General features: G+C 33.0%; 1 protein-coding gene across 3 annotated transcripts in view; it reads right to left on the reverse strand.

Moving 5' to 3' along the window:
• Positions 1–27,629, reverse strand: part of LOC140450377 (puratrophin-1-like) — a 1,292,549-nt gene that overhangs the window by 323,838 nt on the left and 941,082 nt on the right. For all 3 annotated transcript variants that reach the window (XM_072543974.1, XM_072543973.1, XM_072543975.1), the window contains 2 exons: positions 15,128–15,387; positions 13,012–13,349 (listed from right to left, as the gene is read on the reverse strand). In XM_072543974.1, the coding sequence (XP_072400075.1) occupies positions 13,012–13,349; positions 15,128–15,387 (598 nt within the window). The remainder of the gene's footprint in view (positions 1–13,011; positions 13,350–15,127; positions 15,388–27,629) is intronic.

The following is a 27,629-nucleotide window of genomic DNA, read 5'->3' on the forward strand; positions in this document are numbered from 1 at the left end:
AAAATATTTTTTCTTTGCAGATATGTACACCAGGAAAAGGGCACAGTGGACGGAAGAAGCCATTGAAGCTGCAATGAATGCCGTACGAAATGGAATGGCTGTTCATAATGCAGCTCTTACATTTAATATTCCTCGGCGTACGTTATGTAACCATCTAGCTAGTGGTGATTCACAAAAACGACACAAAACCTCAGAAAGATGAATTGGTTAGGCATATAGGAAGATTGTGTGACGTAGGTATGCCAAAATATTACGAAAAAACGTGTTTGCCTTTGTCAAAGAGACAGGAATAACGCATCCATTCTCGGTTAAAAAGGAGATAGCTGGAGAAAAATGGATGAAATTGTTTTTTCTAGGCATCCTGACATTGCAAAGCGTCGGGCTCAAAAACTCAATTTGGTCAGAGTTCAAAAATTTAATCGTACAGTTATTAGTGACTATTTCGATAAACTTCGACAGATTTTGTATGGGAAAGGTTTCGCAAGGAAACCTGCTCAAATTTACAACATGGACGAAAAAGAATGCCAGCTTATACTGCATCTCCAACAAATTGTATTGGCTAGTAAAGGTGCTAAAAGAGTGCATATCGTTGCACCAGAGCACGGAGAAAATATAACAATCGTGGCATGTGGTAATGGCATAGGGAACAGCATTCTGCCATTTATCATTATGAAAGGGCAACGAGTTAAACCAGAATGGTATTGTTATCTTCCAGCAGAAACAAAAATTATAATGACCAAGAAAGGAAGCATGACAGCAGATGCATTTATAGAGTGGTTAGTTCACTTCTGCCGATTCAAAAATCCTGGACCAGTCCTTTTAATTTTTGATGGAGCATTTAGATATTAGAATTGTAGAAGCTGCAATAAAAAAGATGGAACTCTGTTTTGTCTACTGTCCAACACCACCCATGAGCTTCAACCACTCGATAAAGCAGTCTTCAGGAGTTTTGAATCCTACTGGGATGACGAGGTGTTAAATTTTTGGGTGAACCATAATAACGAACGTACCATCAACCGATTTGCCCCAGATTTGGCACCAGAAAAACGCAATGACGCAAAAAAATAAAAATCATCCATTGCAGAACATAGCATCCCATAATGATACCACCAAAATTGATTTAAAGAAACCCGAAGCTTTTATGTATCTTCAAATCTTTGTATATAGACAGTAGAACGGATATATGGTATATATCTTCTCCTCAAGATATTGTTCAATCATTGATTTGAACTAAAGAATTTTTCGCACCAACACTACCCTGGTATAATTAAGATGATAAGAGTATAGTTACTGACAATGTGAGGAATTATAGACACCGGAAGCTGTCGTCTCGTTATAATAAAACCAATAATTGTAAGTCATTTTCTTTTTGTATTTTTATCTATTGGCAATGGACTCACATTTGTAAACAATTCATCAATAACATGTTTTTAATTTTACTAACCAAGACTAAATAAAACCTATGTATGGAGTCTGTTTTTTTATAAATAATGTTTTTACTTTACATCTATCTTTTCACTTGGTTCTTTGCGTTCCAAAACCTAATGTTTTCATATCAAAAAATGTTTTTTCTGTCATAGACTTTCTTTCTTTCTCCCCTTCCTTCTACCCTATCAGGGTGTCGGATTTGGGCTAGCTATTTTAATTTCCATTTAACCACCTCTTCCATTCTTTTCTGTTTCCTGCCGTTATTTTCAATTTCTCGAGTGATTTTTGTTTAAGTTTTCCCGCCTCTACTACTTGCTGTATCAATTTTTTTCTTGGTCTGCCTCTTTTTCTTTTTCCGATGTTTTTTGCTTCATAAATTTTTCTTGTTATTCCATTGGATTGCATCTTCATCAGATGCCCATCCATCCATCCAATGGCGCTACAGCCCAAATCGGGCCTTGGCCTCCTTCAACAGGCTTCTCCAACCATCTCTATTTACCGCTGTTCTTTTCCATGAACGCGTTCCCAGGTAGTTCCTGGCATCCTCATCGACTTCATCATCTTCCCATCTCTTTTTAGGTCTTTCATCAGATGCCCATACCAGTTCATTTGTCTCTTTGCTATTTTGTTCATTATCGGTTCCTGGTTGGCCATTCTCCTAATAGTCTCGTTGCTTAAACTATCCCATTTTGTCTTTCCAACTATCCCTCTTAGATGTCTCATCTCCATTGCGTTTATCCTGCTCTTATGTTTTTCCAGAATTGTCCAGTTTTCACTTGCATAGAGCACAGTCGGTATCACTATTGTGTTATATATTTTTATTCTTGTTTCTCGTGCAAGTTCCCTTTTTCCCATTATTGGGGCTAACGCATAATATAACTTGTTTGATTTCTTTGCTCTATTTGTTATTTCCCAGTCTATTTTTCCGTCATTAGTTATTATACTTCCCAGGTATTCGTAAGTTGTTACTATTTCCAATTCTGAGTCTGTCATAGACTTAAATGTATATATTTAGGATGATATCAGTGTTTTGTTTCGTATTTTAGAAAGCAAATGGAGTCAATATATTAACAACAATCACTATTATAGTAAATATCACCAAGACTTAAATCGTGTCTATGTATTTTCTTATCTAGGTACAAAAATAGAATCACTTTCGTCACTTTTTCATTCGCAGCAACCATTTTTGGATAGAGACACACACCCCGAAGACATAGCAATCAACGACAAATATCGTGGCTATTTGTATTGTTTCTAAAATATTATAAACAGGGAAATGATGCCATACTTCCCTCGAAGCACACTGCAAATCACGAGTTGCTAAATATGCAAAAATTTCGAAGCCGTTAAAGTGGAGCAAAGCGTTGTATGTATTGGGAAAGGAGTCAACATGATTAATCAATGCAGAGATGGCTTTATGTTCTTTTGTAAATCTTACCACCCTAAAATGAGTGTATTTAAAAAACAGAAAATTACTTTGATTTGAATTGATAATTAGTAAAGTATGAGACATACGAGTTGAGAAAAAGTTTAGGTTAAAATTTCCACTCAATTTTCAATACCTCATCTAGTGATCATGACAACGACAACTAAATAACAGTTATATTGATGAATTTTAAACTTATTTAATAAAGAAAACGATACAACTGAGTATACCTAACAGAATTCAAGACCGAACTGAAATTTATAGTCAAAAACAGCAAAAAAGCAAAAATACCAAGAGACAGATATACAGTGTGTCCGTAAAGTATGGAATAAATTCGATATTTCCTAAATGAAAAGCCTTTTTAAAAAAAATCTAAAACACGTTAATTTTTAAGTTTAATGTTCTACATTTTAGAATAAAATTTCATTATACAAGGTGGTACACATTGAAGTGATGACGCCATCGGCTCTTTTGTTAAATGTAACACCCTATATTTTATGACAATTTTAGATCGATAAAAATGAGCTGATTCCAAAAAAGTATCCATAATAACCAAAAATCGTAGTCATTTTAGTCCACGAAAGAACAGAGTCTAACAGTAGCCATTTTTTGTCCAAGATTATAATATTATTACTATAATGCTCGCCAATTTTAGTCCACGATATATTACCACGATACAATATTATAGTCACTACTGCGCATGCATAAATACAAATTTATTTTTCATTTAAACACAATACCCTAAAAAATATTATTTAGAACAATAAATATTTTAAACGTAACCTTAAGCCTGGCCTGTGTTTTTGCTTGTGGTGGTCACGAAGGCTTTAACGTTTTTACCGATTTTCACCGGAAACCGCAAAGTACTCCGCAGGTTTTATTTAATTTTTGGAGAAAAAGAAAGTGCATCGAAATATTTAGTTATAGGACATCTGGGCAATTAAAACGTTGAACACTCTGGGTACAATGCCCGTTTATTGACAATTATTACATAAATTATATGAAAATTTAAAGAGCTTTTTTCTCAATTAGGTAATAAATATGTTTTCTACGTAAGACACCAGTAATTATAATAGGTACTCTATGTAAAAGAAAGTAACTGACTGGAATTGATTTGTTTGCTACACACTACAAATGTGAAATAGTACAATATATGTATATGAAGATCTGAAAGTACCCTCTTGATACTTATAAAAGAAAATTGCTGCTTGACGCAATGAAGAATCACGTAAAATCCCAATGACAAGGCAATTTTTTGGGAAACTCGAGTGGGCATATGCTTAGTCAATATTTAATATCGTTTATTTTTATAAAAATCAACAACTAGTAAACACATTTTAGTAATGTACTGATATTTAATAACTATGAACAATAGTATACAGTGTGTTCCAACGAAAATTTGACTCTCAACTCAACTCAGAAACCAAGACTTTGTTCACAATTTAAGAAAACACGTCAATTTGTATTGGAAAGAGGGACGAATTTTTATGCAAAATTCATGCTTTCAAGTCGCCAATACGTAAACATTTAACTGATAAGTTTGAAGCTACAAGTGATGTTAACAACACAAAGCACGAAGTAGACCATCCAGTGCGAAGTGAAAAAGTTAAAGTCGCGGTATTGGGTCATTTAGAAATGGATAATCGACAGTCTACCAGACAACTATTTCGTGCATATGGTCTGGCAGCATCTAGTGTTTGTCGAATTATAGAATTTTGTAAATTTCACCCTTATAAAATATGAATCAATTTAACGAAGATGATCATGATTGTCGGCTTCAATTTTGTGAAGAATTTAGTGAAATAAATAACAAACAACATCGATTGTACAATACGTGGTTTTCCGATAAATGTACTTTTATGTTAAATGGTGAAGTTAATAGACAGAATAGAGAATTGGCGTTATTGGAGTAGCAGTAATCCTCATTTATTCATGGAGACACATACACAAACATACATAAACAGACGTTATTGATCCGTTGATCACATTGGAATCTGATAGAGGATAAACTGACTTTCCAACAGAAAGGGGAACCTCCACATTATGATATACGCGTAAGACAATTTTTAAATTAACGGCACCCCCACATTATGATATAATTTTTGAATCAATGTTTTATTGCGTTGGATTGGTAGAACGGATCCGATAGAGTGGCCGGCAGAATCACCGGATTTTTAGCCTTCGGATTTTTTTTGTGGGTATACCTAATATCAAAAATATACGCCACTCCGCCTGCAGATCTTACAGAGTTGCAAAAAAGAATTGAGAAGAGCATTTAAAAATAGACTGTATTATTGTATGAAGGTAAAAGGAGGTCATTTCGAACATTTAATTGGGTAATTTGTGAAATTTTATGTTGTTTGTTATTGTTCAACCAATAAATTAGTTAAATCCAAAATTATCTTCAAAGTTATTCCGTAAATTGAAACAAAATGTGCCACTCGACCAGACTTGCTATTTAAAAAAACTGGCGGTTGATGCGGTGTACTAGGGGGTTACAAGTTTCTGGGGGGTCAAATTTTCGTTGGAATACAATGTATATGAAAAAATTCCACTAGTTTTAAATTACTTAAAAAATATGTGATCGTAAATTTCAAGAACTATGAAAATACATCTACAATTTAAAACGAAAAAACGTGGGGAGCGTACTATAGATAACACTAAATATTAAGGTCACAGTTTTAAATAATTGCACATCAAAAGTATGTAGTTTATGGTAACTGGTTGTAAAGTAGTGAAAAACATAATGACAAATACACAATTCGGCATCGGGGAGGCATTGGGTACTCGCAAGACACTTTTTGCAAGAAGTTCTCTTTCAACGATATAGAGACGTGAAATGTGAGTTTTGGTAATTGTCAGAAAGTTTTCTATAGAACAAAGCATGGTGAATTGATGGAAATATTAAATTCACTAGATCTAGACAGCAGAGAACGCCGTACAATAAACAATTTCTATTACCACATTTGAAGTAAATCTGAGCAATATTACCGGAGTTATAGAGATTTGAATACCGCGCGGTCGCGGTCGGTACATGCGCTCTCAGTATAAAAACGTGTTTTCTCGAAACTTTTTGTTCCGTGCACGATTTCTTGAGAACGAATCTACCGATTTTGCTAAAACTTTGCACAGTTCATCTTAATAGTATTGTCTCGTGGTTGAACCAGGAAATTGAAAACAATAAGGTTTAAAGTTTTGAATGAATTTTACGGCCGGTTTCCGAAACGTTATTCAAATCTCCAATCATGTAATCAAGTATCAAATTTGATCAATTGTTAACAAGCGACAGGTTTCCGAAACGAAAATTATGGTAAAATTACGTGATCACCGATTATAGATTATTTGACATACGATTTTACATGGAAACAGTAGAATCGATTGTAATCGTTTATTATTTCTGTACGAATTGTTCTTTATCTTGCTCTAAATTAAGAAAGTAATGTTGCTGTTTCACTTTACCATCATTCGTGTTTATGTGTAATCTGCATTCTGAAAATCAACAAACAAACATAACCTAACTAACTAATAATTTTGTGTCGTTCGTTAATGTTTACCAATTTTTCATTTATCATCTTTAATTCTTAAAATGAACCTTTGTAACAATATTTTTGGGTTCTTTCTAAACAACAGCTTTTTATAAAACACCTTAGGTTTATGTATCTTACAACGTAACCAAAGATTTTATTTTATTTACTTACAACCATTGGTACATAACCAAAGATTATAAGATTAATCGTCCAAAAATCTCAGATTACCTGACAAGCTAGTATGACAGAAGTTTGACATAGATATAACGATAATTAGCGTTTCGGAAACCCAAAATACTTCTGACAGGCTGTTAATCATCGATTATTTGCTTGTTAGATTAGTTAATGTGTGTTATGTGATTGAAGTTTGATCGATGTTTCTACAACTCAAAATGCATTTAATCGACTGTTAACAGTAGATTACCTAATTTTGATAATGATCAGCCTTTCGGAAACCGGCTGTTAGTCTCATATTTTTTAGGATTTTTCCGATTCTCATCGGTTTTAAAACATTTTTTGCGTATAAAATAAGAACGAATCGACCGATTGAAAATCCCTTCGACCAATCACAAAAAAATAATATATAGAGGAATTGTATAAAGCAAAACTTCTTTCAGGAAAATTGGGAGATTCGTTCTCGAAAAATCGTGCATATGGAATAAAAAAATAAATTGATTTTTTGAAAATACAAGACCTATGTAACCCCTTAACAGATGACAAAGATAAAAAGAGGTGTGTGAAAAGGATATATACTGTCCCCGTTATTGTTCAATATATATATATATATATATATATATATATATATATATATATATATATATATATATATTGGGCACATTATGAATCTACCGCTAACTGATATAGAGAAAGGAATACTTATGAAAGGAGAACGAATGAACAACATAAGATACGCTGATGACACTGTCATTTTTAGAGAGAGTCTGGAAGATCTGCAGACGCTTGTCTCTAGGGTAGCAGAAGTAACTAGCAGATTTGGGCTTGATTTTAACACCAAAAATAAAAACAAAATACATGGTTAGAATTCGAAATCGTATCACACTGTGACGATTAGTAGTAAACCAACAACCTGTAGCACAAATCATCAACTTTTTGATACTCGACAGAAGTCAATTAAGTGAAAATAGTGATGTTAGGCAAAGAAAGTTGGAGTATGACAAACTTTATATTTCCAAATTATATGTACTATAGCTTAAATATTGTTACAGTTATTACACCTTAACCTAAACATTTGATACGCTTTAGAATTTTTACAATAAAAAAAAAATATAAACACAATTTACTGGTAAAGAACTCACGTAATACTTTTAATAAATAAACATTTACATAATTCGGGTAGTTATTTAAAGACAATCCAGTAATTTCAAAAACATAAATTTGATTTATATAATTTTACCTTAACGTGCAGTTTTCAAATATAAATTTGTTCAAACCGATATTTTCTGCAGTTAATTTTTTATGTGTAAATTTCAATAGATTCATAGTGCTTCCTGAGAAGTAAATAATATTGCATATTATACAATTTTACTTTCCATTTCAATGAGCTGTAATTAAAAATTATAAACGTGAAGGAAACTTTCTTGCTCGTTTCAAATAATTTCCACTTACAGACAAAAATTTAATTAGATATTCCTATGAATCGATAGCGAAGGTTCGACTTTCAGAATATTATGCATAGGTATATTTCAAATATATCGGAATCTTATGATATGTTTTTAAATTCTGCTTTAAAGACATTTAAAAATTCCAGATCAATGATGGCATGAGAGCGGAAACGTTTTTTTTACTTCGAAATTTCTGAAACTTAAGAAGTTAAAATAGGCTCTTAAGAAGTTGAAACAGGCATGCAATCTTCATATAAATGATAGATAAATCAAAACCTATACTTACATACGGGAAAATAATGATAAAATGCAAAACTTTGGCAAGAAAAGTTAGATGTCGATGATTGCCAGCATAGGCAACATCATCTTACTGTTCCAATAGCTTTTCGGTGTAAAAACAGATAAGATTACGGGGACACTGTTATCCTGACGTCAAGAAATAAAACGGAATAACGAAAGCAAGAAAAACCACAGGAATTAAAGACTCACAACAGTATCTTTAGCCATTCATTCTTACTATTTTAATATTACAGATTCCTTCTCATAATGATCCGGAAGGGTGAATACAGCACTTTGACTATATGGTTTATGAGTCAATAAACGAAAATGTTGTAAGGAAAATAGACCAAGGTGTATAAAGTTGTCCAAAGTAAGACCTATAAGGTTCGCTGTATGGAACGTAAAGAGCTTGTATCAACCGGAGAAATTAAATAATCATGTAGAAGAATTGGCATGCTAATTGCATATTGAAACGAAATTTTAAATATTAAAAAATAACTATGTAAGAAGATAGATTTATATTATCTATAGAATTTAGGAAAACCAACATACGAACTCAAACAATATTCATTTAAAAGCAATTTAATCCCCAATAGATAAAAATTAAAGCTAACAATAACTTCTTGAAATAACAAATTTAAACTATTGGTCGAAAAATTCCAATGTATAATGAATAATGTTGAAATTTTACATGCGTATTCTATAGGTCAGAAAATAGGATCTTATCTATTTTTTCCGTCGACCGTCCATTTATGATTAATTTTAACACCCTCAAAATCATTGATTAATGACCCCTATTAATGAATGATTTTCTATTCTATACTCCCTTCAATCTTGTTTCGACAAGTGGTTGTTAGATGAATAAATTTATCTATCAGTTTGTTGTTGTATTCAGTGGAGCGATTTCTATATTTTATTGAATGATTCTTTATTATGTGTAGTGGGATGTCCAGATCATTGTAAAGTGTTTAGTTAAGATACATACCATGGAGCTTTCTTTATACGGAATATTTTGGATTGGAATGTTTGAAGTATCTTTATATTTAAAGGTTTACTACAGCACCATAGTTCTATTCCATATGCCCAAACTGGTATGAGTATATCTTTGTACAGAAGCAGTTTATTTTCAAGAGATAACTGAGACCTTTTGTTAAGTACCCAAATCATATTTTTAGTTTCAGATCTAGTTGTTTCCGTTTAGTTGTAATGTGCGTTTTCCATGTAAGTTTTTCATTCAGATGCAATTCTAAGTATTTGACAACTGGTTTTATGGGAATGGGAGTATTATTAATAGAAACTTGTGGACATGTAGATTTTCTTGTTGTTACTTTCTTTGCTAAAAGTAACTAAGAAGTTAGTGGCTTCCAACCAGCCATTGCTGGTTGGAATGTCTGCTGTAAATATCAGATACAGAAATGGGCCCAGAACGCAGTACCCCAGTAGCCCAGTACCCTGAGGTACGCCAGATTGTATGATGTGGTAATTTGAGTAGCTGTCTTAAATTTTAAGTTGGAAGTAACAGTCAGTAAGATACGATTTTAGTAAAAAGTATAGTTAGTCTGTTAGGTGTAATTTCGGTTTGTAGAGGAGACCTTTATGCCGTACTCTATCAAATGATTGTTGTATATTGAGAAACCCTCGAGCGCAAAACTTGTTCTCTTTAAGAGTTGTTTTAATTATATTTACTATTCTGGGGCATTGTAAGATGGTTGAGTGTTCACGTTTAAATCAGAATTAGTGATGTTGTGGTATAATTTCGTATGGGAACAACTTGATCGGTTTTATGTAATAGTAGCCTTTCTAATACTTATGATATTATTGAGAGTAGGCTTATAGGTAGATATGAATTTGATTTTGTTACGCGCTTACAAGGTTTCGGAATCATAGTAACTTGAGCAAATTTCCATTGCATTGAAAAGTAGCGAAGACGTAGTATGCTGTTGTATATTATTGTTAATAATACCACTGCTTTTCTCGGTAGCTTCTGAAGTAATTCTCCTGTTATCAACTCATAGCCAGAAGCTTTCTTAGGATTTATCATTTTTACTTGTTGTTGAACCTGTGTCGGAGTAAATGTTGTCAGAGGAAAAGATAGTTGAAATGGAGTTTCGAGGTATATTCTTATATCATTATCTTCATCGTTATTAGTACCTGGTGCTGAGAATACAGTTGCAAGATGTTCTGCAAACACTGTTGTTTTTTCAGCGTTTGTGCGGGCCCAGGCCATATCTGTTTTTCTTTTAAATTTGTTATTGTCGGTCGTTTAAATTTTTTTGTAGCTTGCCATATAGAGTAAACATTTAACTGAGTAAACATTGCACATTACACTGTGTCTATTTTTCAGTGCGAGTAGCTGATATTTACTTAGGTTATAATCTCGTGATATATGAAATGCAAATAGAATAAATTAAAAATCAAAAAGCAACAAAATAAACTTTTTCTGGATATCAGAAAGTTAAAATAGAACAAATACAACAAAAACTAAGAAAAGGAGATAACTTTAAAACATTGAAAGTACTAGATCTTATAATAAGGCGAGAAGTAGACCAAATAAAAATAATTGCCCATACAAATAAGAACAAAGTTAACTCAAACAAAAGAAAAGAGATTAACATAACAATGAGAGAAAAGTGAGATGTGTGATAGGAAATTTTTATGAAATTAAAATCAAGAAACTACTCTGATGGAAAGCTCACAGACAATGCGAAGACTACATATAACGGAAATCTTTGATAATAATCGTAGAAATCAAGAAAAAGTAAATAATGAAATAGGACCGGAAAAATTGTAGGAAGAAACAAGCCAATAAAAATTCATAAAACGGAAAATTTGTAGGTTAATAAACGGAAAATATGACGATGAAATACTACAAATACACTTCAATAATTTTAAAAAAATTAAGTAAAAGTTTGTCAAGAATAATTGAAGTAAAATTTCATCCGTTAAGGTCTTGGAATGAAAAGAGCATTGTTTGCCTTCAATTTACTCACTTTTGAAGATGTTTAGAAATGTATTCTTCCAATAATACATTATGTTAAATCAAGTCAATGGATAAAAGTGACTTGAACCAAAGCCACTGTTTTAGATTAGATAATAATTTTACTAAAATTATTTTCTAGTACTTTTTTTAGAGTTAAATTTTCAAGTATCGTTCAAATCCCTCACTGATTTTACTTTCCTCTCCGACATATTATAATTAACAAATGAAAAACGAGATGAAAACTACTGTTTCTAAATAATTACACTGTAAGTATATAAATATAATTGGAATTTGATTTCAATAAATCAATGGCGCGGAGTTCGAAAATTGCTAGAGATTGTAAGAACACAATATAAACAAAACGCTTAGAATTGTTTTAGGCAAAATTACATTAACCCCAAAGGCTAATACCGCAGTGTAGTTACTGTATGTACTTCTTTCGAATGAAGGTAATTGCTGTAATTATTTAAAGCAAATTAGACTGAAATTTATTAAATGTTCGCTTATTATTACCGCATGGTTTCTCTTTGGAATTGCGTTTCAAGTTTTTCTAATTTATAACATATTGTTGCTAATCTTTAGTTTAAACGATATATAAGAAAATAGTAAACTCAATACAGATCCGTAACATCCACACCCGCACGCGCTAAATCAAATTAATCCTATCCAAATTGCTTTACATTTTGTGCCCTAAAAATAACTATCGAGCGGCACTACGCCGCATTTCATTTCACATTAGGCCTGGTACCTAAATTTTTAGGCTCCGTAGATGTAAATACTTATTCTCCATATAAGTAGCACCAGAATAAATTAAATTAATAAAAAAAAAATTCGAAAGAACCCAAGAAGAATCCCAAATGATACCCAGCCAACTAAGGAAAAATTGCCAGTCCTAACAACATCTCTACATAAACGAAGACAATTCGAGTAGTGCCACTGCCGTACTGAGGCCCTTGAGTTAACTTAATAATGCTTATCTCAAGCAGGGCGTCGATATTTGCATGGTCATCATACCACATAAAGAACGGATATAACAGCAAATTGCGTCTGCTAAAAGTAGTCCCAATAAACTTATTCATGATTATTGAGGCACACATTCGTATTATTTATTTTTTAAAGATAGATTTCTATTCTTAGTTTCCTTTCTGTTTCTGTTTCTGTTTCTTGTTTGGTCATATGGTTCGCAGCTCTGGGGATCAGCCAGCAAATCTAATGTTATGAAAATACAAAGATTTCAATTTAAAACTCTAAAAACAATCGCTAATGCCGCTTGGTATATCCAGAATGATGCCTTACATAGAGATCAGCAGGTTCTAACAGTCTCTGAAGAGTGCAAAAGAATTTCTGAACAATATCAAAACAGGTTTCGCGTGCATCCGAACACCCTGGAATACAATCTTCTCTACAATCAACAAGCGAAGAAATTGAAGCGATATGATCCCTTGGACCTACCAAACCGTTCCTGACAGTGCCTACAGTAGTGGAAGCTACGCCTTCAACATTGCCCTGCCATTGTGATTTTAGTATTCGTATTCGCGTATCTGTGTATGTGCACATACCACCGGTAAACAAGCGAATATTTGTGTTTTAATGCTTTGGTCACTGGACCTTACATATCTCTGACATTGTAAAGACAAACAATTTTACTTATTGGTTTTATTGTTAAACAGATTGCAAAGGTTTCCTTTCTATTATTACCCCAAATATTCGTATTGATTATCTGTTATAGAAATAATGTAAAACACTTACCTGACTTGATAGATTCCTTATCATCATCTTCGTCGCTATCGATATGTGGTATGGATCCAACGAATTCGAACATAGGACTAGTTTGAATGGAAGAGTCTTTTTTTAATACTTGGTTTTCCGCTAACCGACACGAACATTGACAAGAACACGACATCACATCGTCCTCTTGTCTTTCCAAAGGCACGTATTGGTGACATTGGGGACAAGGGAACGTTAAATCGTCCAAAGGCACTCGTTTGATTGCGTGTTCCACGGAAACTAACAGGTTCTGAAGCATTTCTGGAAGGTCAGTACCATCGTAGTCGTCGTAGGAGGTTATCTCGAGATCCGCGATGGACCTGAGGACAAACAAAACATAATCGTCCACTATTCCAAATGCTAGTAGCCAAGATATAATAAAATTCTTGAAATAGCATGCCTAATCTTTTGGCATTTCACAAGTACAACACAAGTATTTATTATTACACTAACAATTTTTAAAATCTCTGAAAGTGAGAACAGTTTCAGATAAATTTCAAGGACTGATAACAAAGAACAGTGTTTTGGCCGTGGGAGACGATGATAAAAAATGTACCTAACATCAGCGTATCCGAGTTGTAATTTCAATTTAAAGGGATATTAATAAAAAGCTGAAGACTTTGTCTTCCATGAATATAACAGCAATGACGTGGGAACTTAAAGATCCCTTTGGTGTTTCCAATACGTATCTACAAAAGTTGAATCTAAAATAAAAATAAGCAGATGCATTTATCTAAAAATCACTCAAAATGGAAAATATGTTGACACTGTCCAGGTAAATGAACAGTTAGATCACATGAACCAAAACTCGTATCCTGCTACTCCTATTGTATAGGTCATTCAATAGCAGATATAATACGCAAGACCTTCGCAAATATATATCAGCACACCGTCTTCATAACTCGGTACTACTCACGAAAAGGACCTGCTTTCCAAGATCCACCACTACCCTCTCTCCTGTTTAATTCTCTGTTCCTGTGCCCACAATTCAATCCGCTAAACTGCTCAGCATGTCAAAACCACAATGCAATAACATCAAAGAAACATTTGATCTGGCCTTTTCTCTAAAGAAGTTACATTCAAATAAATAGAAACGTTGAAATCGACCCACACTTAAGTTGAAAATTCTGTCATGGCCGGGGAGGGCATATATTTCGTATAATGTAAAGAACTTGGGACACATCGAAAAAACAGATGGATCCGGAAACCTTAATAAAATTAAACAAGGAGCAAACGACCAAACGAAGATCTTTTACGCATTGGTTAAATCTTTAAAAGAAAATGAAGTAAGAAAAGAACAGACAATTATAACATTGTTCCAAAGCTGTTGGCAGGGGTCTTACAGCTTCTGTTGCGTCCCGCACTTGGTAGGTGTCGATGGAATGAGTATCAGAATGACAGCTTGGCTATCAAAATGACCAGTATTCTTTATACCTTATAAAATACCTTTGTAAAAGCTAATTGTGAAATAAAGTCACAATAATCTGTCGAAAGTATTGGTTACAAAGTATTGGTTCTACAATAAAAGATAACTGAGACTATAAATCTCTTCTCCGAAAGATGTGAGATCTTGTGGTAAGGGACTCTTTCTAGTTGGCCGTTGTCGTTAGTTCAGGGAGGCAAAAATAACGGAGTGGAAGTTAAGAATGGCTCAATGGCGATTTGCCGGATATTCAAACCATTCACTAGCTTCTTGTGGAACAAAACTGAACCAAAAATAAATAAAGCAGTCATCCGGAAACTGTAAAACTAGATCCGGCTACAGCCCATAATTCCGAAGATTGAGAATCTACTGGAAAGTACTTAACAAAATCGTGATAAAGATCACTCAATACGAATCAAAATCCAGAGAGGGGCGATTAGCAGTGTAGCGAGAAAAAGTTTAAGTACTTTTGAAGCAAGACCCAAAATAGGCTCGATAGTAGCAGGATTATTATTCTTTTTAAAGTACTAAAGCTTAAATTATTATAATCCTACGAAGAATGATAAATAATTGTAATCCTACTAATAATCGTGTGTGGTTGATGTGGTATGAGTGTAAATAAAAAAAACTGTTGTTTATGAGCCAAATCAAAATTATGTGGAGAAGTTTTCTTACCTGAGGTTCGAACACATTATGTCATCTAAGGATTGTGATGGATCCCTAAATTGGGCAATGGTATGGCTATGCAGTTGTTGCTGTTGTCGCCAAAAAAGCGTAACTTCTAAACCTGGGGTACTTCGATTTCTAACACAAAGGTAGCAGTCTCTGTTTCTCACATTTGATTTATCTAGTAGGCCTAGGTGGACGGCTATACCGGATTTGCCGAGACACAATGGCCATCCTGTTGGAATAGACGAATCACAGGAATGCCCATACTGAAACAAAAAAGTAAATTTAGAATGCATAAACTTATCAGTAAAACATAGTGGAAGATAAAGTGGTGAAGGTCGTTTTAGGCCTCCATATTATAATCTGTTTTTAAAAGATGCTTAGATTTAGAGGAATACGTTTGTCATCCCCCGCCCCAATTTAACCCCCACGCCAACCTGCATCCAAACCACGTCACCATCGACGGTATAAATGAACCGTCCTCTGTTCCTAGTACCAGTAATGCATTGGTTAGTGATCAGCAGAGCTCCTGAGTGGGGGCTCGTTAGACTAATACTTCGGAAGCCCTGAAGAAGACATCAAAGAGGATGTCGAAAGCTCGGCGCAATGATAATCGACGCGGTTCAACCCGGAAGACTGTTCTGAGTGTGTTGTGAGTAAGTCTATTATTTATTTATTTTTACATAAATTTAAATGGACTCTAATATGCAAGCCATTCAACATTTATAAAGCAATATATAAATGCCAATTTATACAACAATTTATAAATACGCAATTAAATTATTAGCAAAAAAAAACAAAATGTATCTTTCTCCATACCAATATTTTATTGAGGCATATTTGGTCCAATGGGCATATTTTGATCCAAATTACCTGATTCTAGCCCATGTCTCGATAGTTATAACTTACCCTGTATGCGGAATTCAGTAACACTTGTATATTTAATAAATCAAAGCAAAATTATGCAAATATTATGTAAATTTCGTTATTTAACGGAATATAGCCTTGTAGACTGCCGAAAATTTGCAAATTTAACCTTCACATTATGCTATTCATTATTACTTAATAGAGGAAGGAAATTAAAATAAATTTTGCATACATATTTTGCGTGGACATAATGTAGATGAATATCTTAAGTTGATTTAGTTGTATTTAAAAGCCTAGTAGCAGCAAACTTAGTTCCTTCTGAAAGTAATAAATATTAATAGACTGTAATATAGATCAAGATCATCTAGTTATTTGTAGACTAAAACGCGAAGCAAGATGGCGTGGGCGTATATACATAATTCACAATTGGTTTAAAACCAGTTTTAATAGGTTTCAAAGTGAATCTGTTACAGAGTATCTTGTTTCTAATATAAAAATGCAATCGAATATGATAGTTGCCATAAAAAATATAGTAGACCGCTCAGATTCGTAGTTTTTGGTAAACTTCTGCTTTAAATATAGTACGGCGGCTGGTTGTTGGTTGTTCTGGTCATTAAATATGTAATTAAAAAAACTTATTTTTTACTTAGGTATATACAGTTGAAAGGCACGATAGATTGTAAAATTAATTTTGATTATTATTTATTTACATTTCACCTTTCTCCTGCCCCAAGCTTGCATCGATAACTGATGTATAATCTACAAGGAAACTAAGTTCCTGTAGCTGGCTGTATACCATGTATCACAAAAAATTTTTGCAACTAGTAAGTTGCAGATAGCAACTGAAGATACTATCATCAAGTCCTCGTAGACACTTCGTCTCAAGACCAGCAACTTCATGTGGAGTTGTAAGTTGCCATGTTATCATATCCACTGGTAGCTTTAACATACTAATATATAAGACTAAATAATGTAAACTAAATTGTAACATATAACGTTTAACGGGTTTTTACCCAGATATTTAGTGGCTCAAAACATGTACACCTAGACACTGATGATGGAATATGGATTCCGAAAACGTTTTGTTTTCATGACATAGCCTGTTTGGATTTTTTAATTTATATACCTTTTATAAAGGATTTTAACAAAAATTTTTTGGTGTATAATAGTTTTTGTAATTACTTTTGTTGAAAGAACTTTATAAAAACAGAGTTAGATCTAAAATTGTCGTAAGTATATAGTTCAAAATTTTTAAAATTCATCAAAAAATGCTGTAATGCTGAAGTATGTTCCCGATCTTTTTTTTATTTATTTCAAAAATACAAAACCTAAAAATATAACAACTTTTTTAAAACGAGAGTTGTTTCATTATTGCACTTGTAATTTGTCGAAATATTAATTGCACAACTTAATTGTGAACACCCCTATAAAATATTGGATGTAAGAGCATTAACATCAGCAGAAATAGGAAGCGAGCATAAATTGGTATTGTGCAAATCTGAATGAAAACAGATAATGTGATAAAAAAAAACACCAGAATACACAACAAAGATAAAAGTCGAAAGCTTACAGGATACCTCTGCAAGATACCTATTCCAAAAAAGAATAACCGAAACAAGCAGAAACACATGTATCACAGAAAATGATGGGGTTGAAGAAAGCTGGGCAAAAATTAAGTCTAATATCGTATCCTCGGCAAAGGCCGTTCTTGTTGAAAAAAATATAAATAAAAATAAATCACTCCCAAGGCGAAGAACTCGATGGTTTTATACAGAACTAAAGAAAAAATGTAGTGAAAAGAAAAAAGCTTATCTGAAATACATGTCAACCAAAACACAATTAATAATTAAAAGACAATTAGAAACAAAACACATCCACTTGTAAGAAAAATAAAAAATAATGACTGAGAACGCTTTTCGAAAGAAATGGAACATGATATTTACGGTCTGCAAAAGGAAATATGGCGTTTCATAAGAGGTCAAAGAACGAAAGTAAAGGAACTAATAGAACCAAAGAACATAGAAAACGATACGTGGATTGGCTATCTAAAAAAGCTCTGTGCATAGGAAGAACAAACGAGGCTAGAAGCGGAAACACCAGAAATTACCATAAATGAAGAACTTAATATAATAATGTACAGGAAGTTCGGAAAATACTTGAAAAGCTGAAGAACTAAAAAGTAGCAGGTAAAGATGGGATACCAAACGAATTACTGAAATATTGTGGAGCAGCAATGACAGAACAATTAACAACATTAATTAATAAAATTATAAAACACAATAAAATACTGGAAGAATGAAGAACAAGCGAACTAATTCTACTATTCAAAAAAGGGGATAAAAAACAGCCAGAAAACTACAGAGACTTATTACATACTACTTACAACTAAAATTTTACAATGCTAATAAATCAGAGGATAATTTAAGTTTAGCAGATTAACAACAGGGCTTTTGTAGTGAAAGATCGTGTACAGAGGCATATTCATTATAAAGCAAATTACTGAGAAATCACTAAAGTACAATAGACCAGCATTTATGTGTCTGATTGACCTAAAGAAAGCGTTTGACAGAGTAAGACTCAAAGACCTAATCGATCTTCTAAAGATAAGTTCCTCTAAATATTATAAAAACTATCGAAAACATCGACCAGAACAACAACTTACAGAACCTATAGAAATAGGTAGCGGAATAAAAAAAGGGTATTCATTGATCCCAATGCTTTTCAATTTAATTGTGGATAAAATCATCAAAAACGTTAACAAAGGAAGAGGATACAGAATGGGAAACAAAAAAATAAAAATACTCTGTTCGGCAGTCGACGCAATATTGATAGCCCGAGATGAGGATAGTCTGCAAATACAGGCCCACAGATTTAACATAAGAACCAAAGAATTTAATATGGCAATCTCACCGCAGAAAACTAAAACAATAGTAATCAAAGAACCAACCAGATGTAAAATATAAATTCATGGCACCAGTATTGAACAAGTAATAAAAATAAAATACCTGGGAATTACATTGTCCAGCTATGAAGACCTGGACAAAGAAGTGAGAGATCAAGTACAAAAAGCAAATAGACGGGCAGGATAGCCCAGGAAACACTATATTGCTAAACAGACACATTAACACTGAGATGAAGTTAAGAATTTATAAAGCAAGTGTAAGACCAATAATGCCTCAGAAACAATACCCGACACAGCCACAACGCAAAGGCTACTAGAAACGGCAAAGATGAGAGTACTGAGAAGAATTACAGGAATTACACTGAGAGATCAAAAGAGAAGTGAAGACATTAGAAGAAAATGTAACGTACAGTGCATAAATGAATAGACACAAAATAGAAAAAAAAAAGAATGGAATAACCACAAGCAGAATAAAGGAGACCCGTGTCGTCAAAATAGCAAGAGATAAGTCACCAATCGGCAAAAGAAGTATCGGACGTCCGCGCAAAAGTTGGAGTGACATCCTTCCATAGAGGTATTAATCCGCCAATGAACAAGCAGAGTTGCTTATAAAGAGAAAGAAGAAGAAGACGAACATAACTGTTGTGCAATTTGGAGCCCTCGATTTGTTGTTTTTACGGTTTAAGTTTCAAGTAACTGTTGTTTGAAACTTTCGTTTCCCGTTAAATTCATCAGTAATAACTAATAACTATTTTAATGGGTAATAAAGTTTATTGGTGTTTCAATCTCCACTTCGGAAATTGTTCTCAAAATACAAACATTAATAAGAAAGTATAAGTTTAAGAACAATATTAAATTTATCATTTTGGTGGGTTGCATGTGGTTGATTTACATTACTAACTGTGGTTAGTTAATGCAGATTTGTGTACTAATATGACAAACTTTTTGTGTGGAATTGATACTTGATTTAACTAATTTCTTTTATATTTTTTTCTTTAAACACCCAGTCTATTTTTTGTACCAAAATCTGTTAATATAAATTCCTTTTCGTTTTTTACTACCCCAAAAGTATGGATAAGAATACACCACCAATACACTTTCTTGATGTTAAAAGCCATCAGCTGAGCGTTAGCGGATCGGAAAAAGAGATAATGATGGCAATGAATTCGATTTATCTGGTATCTAAAAGCATTAACAGAAAACGCACCTGAAGTAGGTAGAGTAGATACAGGTACAGACAGCTGCTCATTTTGCTATCTAAAACGACACGAAATCTACGGCTAATTATAACCAGTTACATGATTCCCAGCTTTACTTTTATCAACTCCAGTGTCGTAGAATCGAGAAGATCTCAAGTTTACACAAACAATTTTTTTTATGTTTTATGACTAAATTTTCTCTGGTGAAGTTTCTTACGAGAGATTGTTGTGTGACATTTTATTTTTGTTTTTTTATTTGCTTTTTTAAAACTTAATTAATATTTAGTACTGACCATGTATTTTGAAGACTCTATAAGACAATAATAAGGTTAGTAATAACATATGCAACACACACAATAACACTGATAAAAGAACGATAATAATAGCTTAAAATTTTAATGAGAGTTGAACCAAAAAAATACGAAATAAATACAGAAAATTTAATAACGCTAAAAGAAATATTGACCATCATCATTCAAAAGCCCTCTTGTCGATTTCCCTTGCACAATGCAAGATTACAAAAATCTCTGCCTGAAACACAGGGGTATATTCTCCTAGTGAAACAGAAATGTTTATGTTAAATATTGCGCATGGCATAAGGCTACAATTAAATTGTAATAAATATTACATTTTTGACTAGGTAAATTTTGACGTTTTGAATTTCACTCCGGAAATCATTTTCAAAAAAGATTATTAAAACCATTTGTTAAAGTTTGAACTGTCATTACAATCCAGTGTGGCTTAGTCCCATGTAACCACAATATTTAACTAAGACATGCCACGAGAAAACAGTTTCAGAACCTTCTTATATAGAAATGTTTAAATTTACAACTCCACTGAACATTTTTGCGAAGATTTGATGATAAAATATAGAACAGATTTGAACCCTGGTTATGAACGAAAACCAGACAGAGAGAGTACTATCACGAAAGAATAGATAAAGAGAGAACAGTAATAGTGGATAGAAAAAATATAGAAGTTAAAATAAAATAAGAAGTTATTTGTAATGGTGAAAGTGCAGGTTGATAAAATAAATGATTCCAAGAACGATTTCACGGAATAGTTGGACACTGAGTGTGAATAGAAGTTGGGTTTTCCGAAAAATAAATTTTATTTGTAGACCTTTGTAAATATAAAATAGTTAGGAAAACTTAAAAGTAATTTATAGAAATTGTTTAGAGGAAGAATATAGAAAGTTGTTTTCAATGGTTGATGTAGGGTAATTCTAACTTAGTCGATATGACGTAGTACTTTTGTTGCCAAGCGAGGCCCGCTAATATGTTGAGTTTATAGAGGTTCTGCCGAAAGAAAGAGTGGGAGATATGCATCTTGGAATGGAGTTTTTTGATTGGCGAAGGGAGATTTTATTCAATACTAATTATCTGAGGTGAGGATAGGGAAATATTTTTGAGAGGCTACCAGATTTTGGAGCGATTTAAAGCAGAACCAGATTGGCAGAGTTTTTTTTATTTTTATCCAATAAAAATACTTTCTTTGGGCAAAGTTTTAACCAGGAGGAATAGTCATTTAAGCAGGAGAAACCAGATTCCATGAGCAGAAGACGATCTAATTTGCTATTTCAACTTTTATCTTACATTTCTTAAAAAGGACAATTATAGGGAGATAAGTTTGTTTTTAACTACTATTTATCGACGTGATTAGAGCAACAACTTTCTTTCTTTTTTTCCTATAGTTTGTCAAACATGCTAGGGATACGTGGTTTGTATGTTTTGATTTTCTCATAATTTATATGTCATAATGTAAAACACTTTTATCCATTTTATAGCAGGTATAGGAATTTTTGTTGCTGATGTTATATTGAGGAATTTTTGTTTATGTATACAATATATTGATAAAATTTGTTTTGGATATTTATGTTTTATTATTCCTTATCGTCCTCTTATTTGCAAATACAACGGCAGAGATACTGAACCACGAAAACATAGACTGAGTAAAATTGACTTAATTAAGCTATTTAAACCATTTTCAAAACAACTAACAATTTAAAATTCATAAATTTACTTATCATAATGTATCTACTATGTCTAGGTCAATTTTCGTTTCTCTCCTAATGTCTACGTTCCTCACCCTATCAAGTCTAGTATGCTGGCAACATCGTCTCCAGTAGTCCATTTACATGGCCTTAATTTTTGATAGATATCCCAAAGTTTTGCGCCGTACAACTCAATATTTTCTATTTCTATCAATAGTTATATTATTCAGCAATTTCTATTGCAACGTTCTTCAATATTGTTGTTATTGTATCGTTTATTTCATATACGTTTCTATTCCTAGGCTTCAATTGGTTTCTCAAGTTATTTATTAATTTTTCTCTTTTTAAATACTTTGCGTATCCACTATACTGGCGTAGCACTACCATAAATTTTCCATTTCCCATCAGAAACTACAATCTACGCCCCTGTTTAAACATCGGTGGTAATGTTCACGGTATCTTTGTAACTAACGCCCTTTAACGATGATACTAATTATGCTGTGGTTAGTTTTCCACATGCAATTGACATTAACCATCGAGAAATGACCAGTGGCAGTCTAACAAGCATAATAAAAGCGAATAAAAAAATGGTCGTTTCGCTAATTAATTATTAGTTTTACGCTTGGTTTAAATTGAAGTGGTAGTAGCGCTATGTACGCAGTAATAATAATTATATGTAAACAGTTTTGTTTTTGTAGCTAATACAAAAACTGAGATATTTCTTTGATAATAAATAATAATTATGACGCTAGGTGTCACAGACAACTGGTATTTATTTGATAAATATTGTGTTTATCTAGCGATGTATAAAATCGATTATTCAGTTGTACTAGCTGAACCGGCAAATTTCGTACCGTCTTAGAATTGATAAATATTCTGTTAAATCCTTAACTGAGTTCTTCGAACTTTTTATATTAAGATTGAATTAATTAAGTTTAATAAAAGTTCAAATAGGCACTCACGTGACAAAAAAGTAGCCATTGGATATATTGCACTCAAGTCAATTATTTTCATTAAAGGACCCTGATATACTATATTTTTCGTTTTGTTGCCAGGCGCGAAAACAAACTAAGTGGACTTCTCATTTATTTATCGTCATGTCAAATGCATAACATACCTGACATTAAATTCGTTTAAATTCAAATGGCATATTGATTGGTATCATTCTCGGAATGAGAATTTTTGTAGAATGTCTATTTGGAAAGACACTTTAGGCCTGAATCTGGGTACCGCATAATCAGAAGGCCAAAGTCTACTTTGGCAAAAATTCTATTCACTCGGAAGTCGGTAAATGTTTAAGAGTTTAACAGCCTGTGACTTATTTTCTACATTAGATTTACGTAAATTGGCTGATAGCATATGAGCAAGTTTCAGGGAGTTAGGCATCCCAGCACCTTAGTATAAAATTCCATTCGTGGGGCCAAACTCTTTTTGTGGATGTACCAAACACTGCGATCTTTAGGCTGTTGTACTGAAAAATGCAAAGATGTAAACAAACCATTCTTACTCTGTTGGATCGAGTTAGTTGTTTGGCAAATAATATAGGACCTTGTGAACCACATGAAGAACAATCAGATTGTTTAATAAATTTTTGATTGAATAAATTTTGAATGAAAATTTTAAATGACTGTTGCATCATATATGTTAATGACCATTCTGTAAATAATAAATCACTAAGAATAAGGAAGAAATAGTGATCCAGCTAAAAGTTAAAACTGACGACCAATATAAAGAACAAAAATGAGTATTTGCTTTCTCTTGAAAGCAAAACAAATAGCCTACATCGACCTTCATATCATGAAAAATCTATATTATAAACAAAAAACAATAGTACATATAAGCGTTAATGAAAACACATCATAAGAAATCGCAATTAAAATAGGGGTGAGACAGGGCTGTGTGCTGTCACCATTTATCTTCAATGAATAAATTCTGTGTAACAAATTCTAAAAATACTTCGATTCTATTTTCAATCAAATGTAAATAAACATTGCGGTAATACGTTGATTGCAGTAATAATTTCTGATCTATTTTTATCAAGGTATGTATAAATTACGTTAAATTTAATTTACGTTAAATTAAATTTTTCTTTATGTACCAGCATATACAGAGTAATTCTCACGATATTTTCATAAAGTACTTAGGAAAGAATCGAAATTTCATAATTATTTAACATTTCACATAAATTACTACTTTCACACATAATACATGGAAACTTAAAGAAATTAAGCATTTCTTCTTCTTCTTCTTTAGACGCAAATCCACTAATGGATGTTAGCGATCACATTTTCCATTAATTCTCTATTTCTTGCAATATGTATCAGAGATTGTATGTCGTTAATCCCTGTCCATTGCCTTATGTTTCGGAGCCAGGACATTTTCTTGCGTCCCATTCCTCTCTTGCCTTCAATTTTACCCTCGATTATAAGTTGGAGGAACTGGTATTTTTCATTTCGCATGATGTGACCTAGATACGCCGTTTTCCTTTTCTTGATGGTTTCGAAAAGTTGGCGTTCTTGGTTTATTCTTTTAAGGACATCTATATTTGTGATTTTCGCTGTCCATGGTATTTTTAGGATACGGCGATAGAGCCACATTTCGAAAGCTTCTAATCTGTTTATATCCCTCGTTTTGAGTGTCCAGCCCTCTACGCCATATAGCAGCACTGACCACACGTAGCACTTAGTAAACCTTAGTCTCAGTTGAAGATCGAACTCTGAACAAGTCAGTACCTTCTTGAATTTTACGAAAGCTTGTCGAGCTTGCTCAATGCGACAATTTAGTTTCCTGTCCGATGCCCAGTCTTCAAAAAGCCACGATCCCAGGTATTTAAATTTACTCACTCTTTCAATGGACTTAGTATTCAGTGTTATGGTGGAGTTTTCAAGTGCATCCAAGTTTCTGGAGATGATCATAAATTTGGTTTTTTTGGTATTAATCTCTAATCCCATTCGCTTACTGTATTCTCCGATTATAGTGACAAGTTGTTGAAGATCGACTATGTTGTCACAAATTAAGCATTTACATTTATTTAACATTATTTTGAAGTAATAAAAATTGTGTAAGGTTAAAGCTAAAAAGAAAATAATATTATTCGACTTTATAAACCTTCTCTTACTGTGGTTGGTAGTGTCAACAAATTAAATAGGAAACTAAGTACTTATCTGGATGATCCATTATTACATCGGTCAGAAAAAAACGGAAATGCCTTTACGATCTCTGCCTTCAAAATTATACGGATCAAGAGGTGACGTGAAGTTTGAAAGAAATAAATATATCCATAAATCTATGTATTTATTCATTCATCCATAAATCAATGCATTTATTAATGTATTCGATAATCCATTACTCCACCAGAAGGAATATTCTAAAAGAGAAAAAAAGTGGAGTATTTTTTCCTTCTGTAATCAAGCAGAGAAGAAGGAACGTTAATGTTTTTTTACACTAAAAATTGTTACAAAAAAAAACTTATCAAAAAATAAAAAACATACCTGGTGGACTAGAAGAAGCACAACTCTGTAGTAGCTCTTTTCACTGTCTGGTATGAAATGAAAACGTTCCATCGAAATGATGCTAGATTGATATCGTGTGATCTCTTTTTAAAAAATCAGATAAATTCCATAAGACGCAGCTTAAGAACGATAATTGCTTAAAGCGACTTACTCAGATTTTAAGAGAAATCTGAATCTGAAGTCAAGGCAGTTTGGTCAGAATAAAAAACATTTTAAAATTTTGCTATTTCATTCCTAGAGATCGAAAAAGTGCTCCGATCAAAAGATTTTGACATGTTTATAAAAAAATACGCCTTCGAATATGTAATTGCAACAAGCAAATCAAAACTTTATGCAGGGTCGAATAAAATTTACTACTTTATGAATCAAATCAATTTAAAAAAGTAAAAGATTTAGAAGCATTACAGCATAAGAGTACATAAATAATAAAAACAATCGAAACCAGAAAGACTTGGGAACATGTTATGCATGGCGAAAGATATTACGTGCTTCAATTAGTTATGCAAGGAAAACGTAGGGAAGGAGAAGAATCACATGGCTGTGCAACTTTCGGGAATGGTATAGATGCTCATCTATCAGTATAGCCATGATGGTCGCCAACCTCCGCCGCGAAGATGACACGTTAAGAACAAAGATGCTTTATTCACCTGTGGTAATCGATATTTTCCATTATTACGGATATGAGGAAACATCATAGATTGTTAGTAAGAGTATGTAAAAATTAGAGAGTTTGTGATACCGACAATAGTTCCTAAATTCAGAGCAAGGTTGCGCCCCCAATTTAAGTTGACCAAGCGCAATACTCTGTACATTAGCCTTATCTTAGAGTACCTCTTCTTGTTTAGATAAATAACGCTTCGCTATCAGTTGTTTGTTTTAGTCAAAAAACGAATGACACAAGATCGTTCTGTGACATACTGTAAACTTGACATAATCCTAGGCATTAGTTCCGCTAATATGTATAAAATATTGCAAAATCTGTAAAAACGGTTTTTCTTTGTTGGATCCTTATAAAAATATTCTTGTGTCGATTCATGCAAACAAATACTTAAGCAATAGCACTTCAAACGTCCTATGTAAGATAATAATTGGTAAAAAGTCAGTTGACTGGCTATTTCGATGAGCTCCAAACCATTCGAGGCATTTCGAACAAATATGTCGCTTGTTTTTCACCAAAACGAGTCATACCGTAATAGACTGACACTTTTTCATCAAGCCAGTGGTAGCTGTTGCTTATCTAAGTGGACTAAACTATTACTCAAAAAACTTGAATTAATTGATCGTCTGCCGGACAGTCCCAGCTTGGAACCTAATTATTCTTTAGTCATCAATCATAAGTGTATATTGTATGGAGAACTATTTTTGTTTGTAGACTGTCGTGGATGTTCGTTTCCTGCAACATAAGACAAGAACCAAACTTCTAAGTGTTTGATTTTGAAGAACTCCCATTAATTAATATTCGTCAAAACAAGGTTTAATTCGACGTTGAAGAAATATTGTAGATTGGTAGTTTAAATATTTTTATTTATTCGTGCATAGTTAATTTTACAAACACTGATTTTACAATATGTCTTAAGAATAACTGAGTTTAAATGACCACTTTGCTATATCGAGTATGTACGCTTAATATATAGAGAGAGGGAAATGTGCACTAAGGCGAAATATGGTTCTATTAACTGAGAACCACTATATACAATGCGTATAGAGCGTCGAGATGAGTGTCCTACTAAGGGTGAGACATTGTGTAATAGATCGTCGAGATAATTGTCTGACTGCGGATCAGATATTATAATAGAAAGCTTCGTGCGACATTGTCCAAACTGAGGACGAGAGAATACTCGTAAGTAACAATTGTACGTAGAGAATGAGATAAATTGTCCTAACTAAGAACGAGGGAATGTGTATAGGGCGTCGAGATAATTGTACGACTGCAGACTAGAGCTTGTGTAGAAATCGTCACTAGATATTGCTCTAACTGAGGACGAGAAAATATATATTACCCGTAAAGAACCAGAATTTTATAAGGAGCTGTCAG

This window comes from Diabrotica undecimpunctata, chromosome 9 (genome assembly GCF_040954645.1).
Source record: "Diabrotica undecimpunctata isolate CICGRU chromosome 9, icDiaUnde3, whole genome shotgun sequence".
Taxonomy (NCBI): domain Eukaryota; kingdom Metazoa; phylum Arthropoda; class Insecta; order Coleoptera; family Chrysomelidae; genus Diabrotica; species Diabrotica undecimpunctata.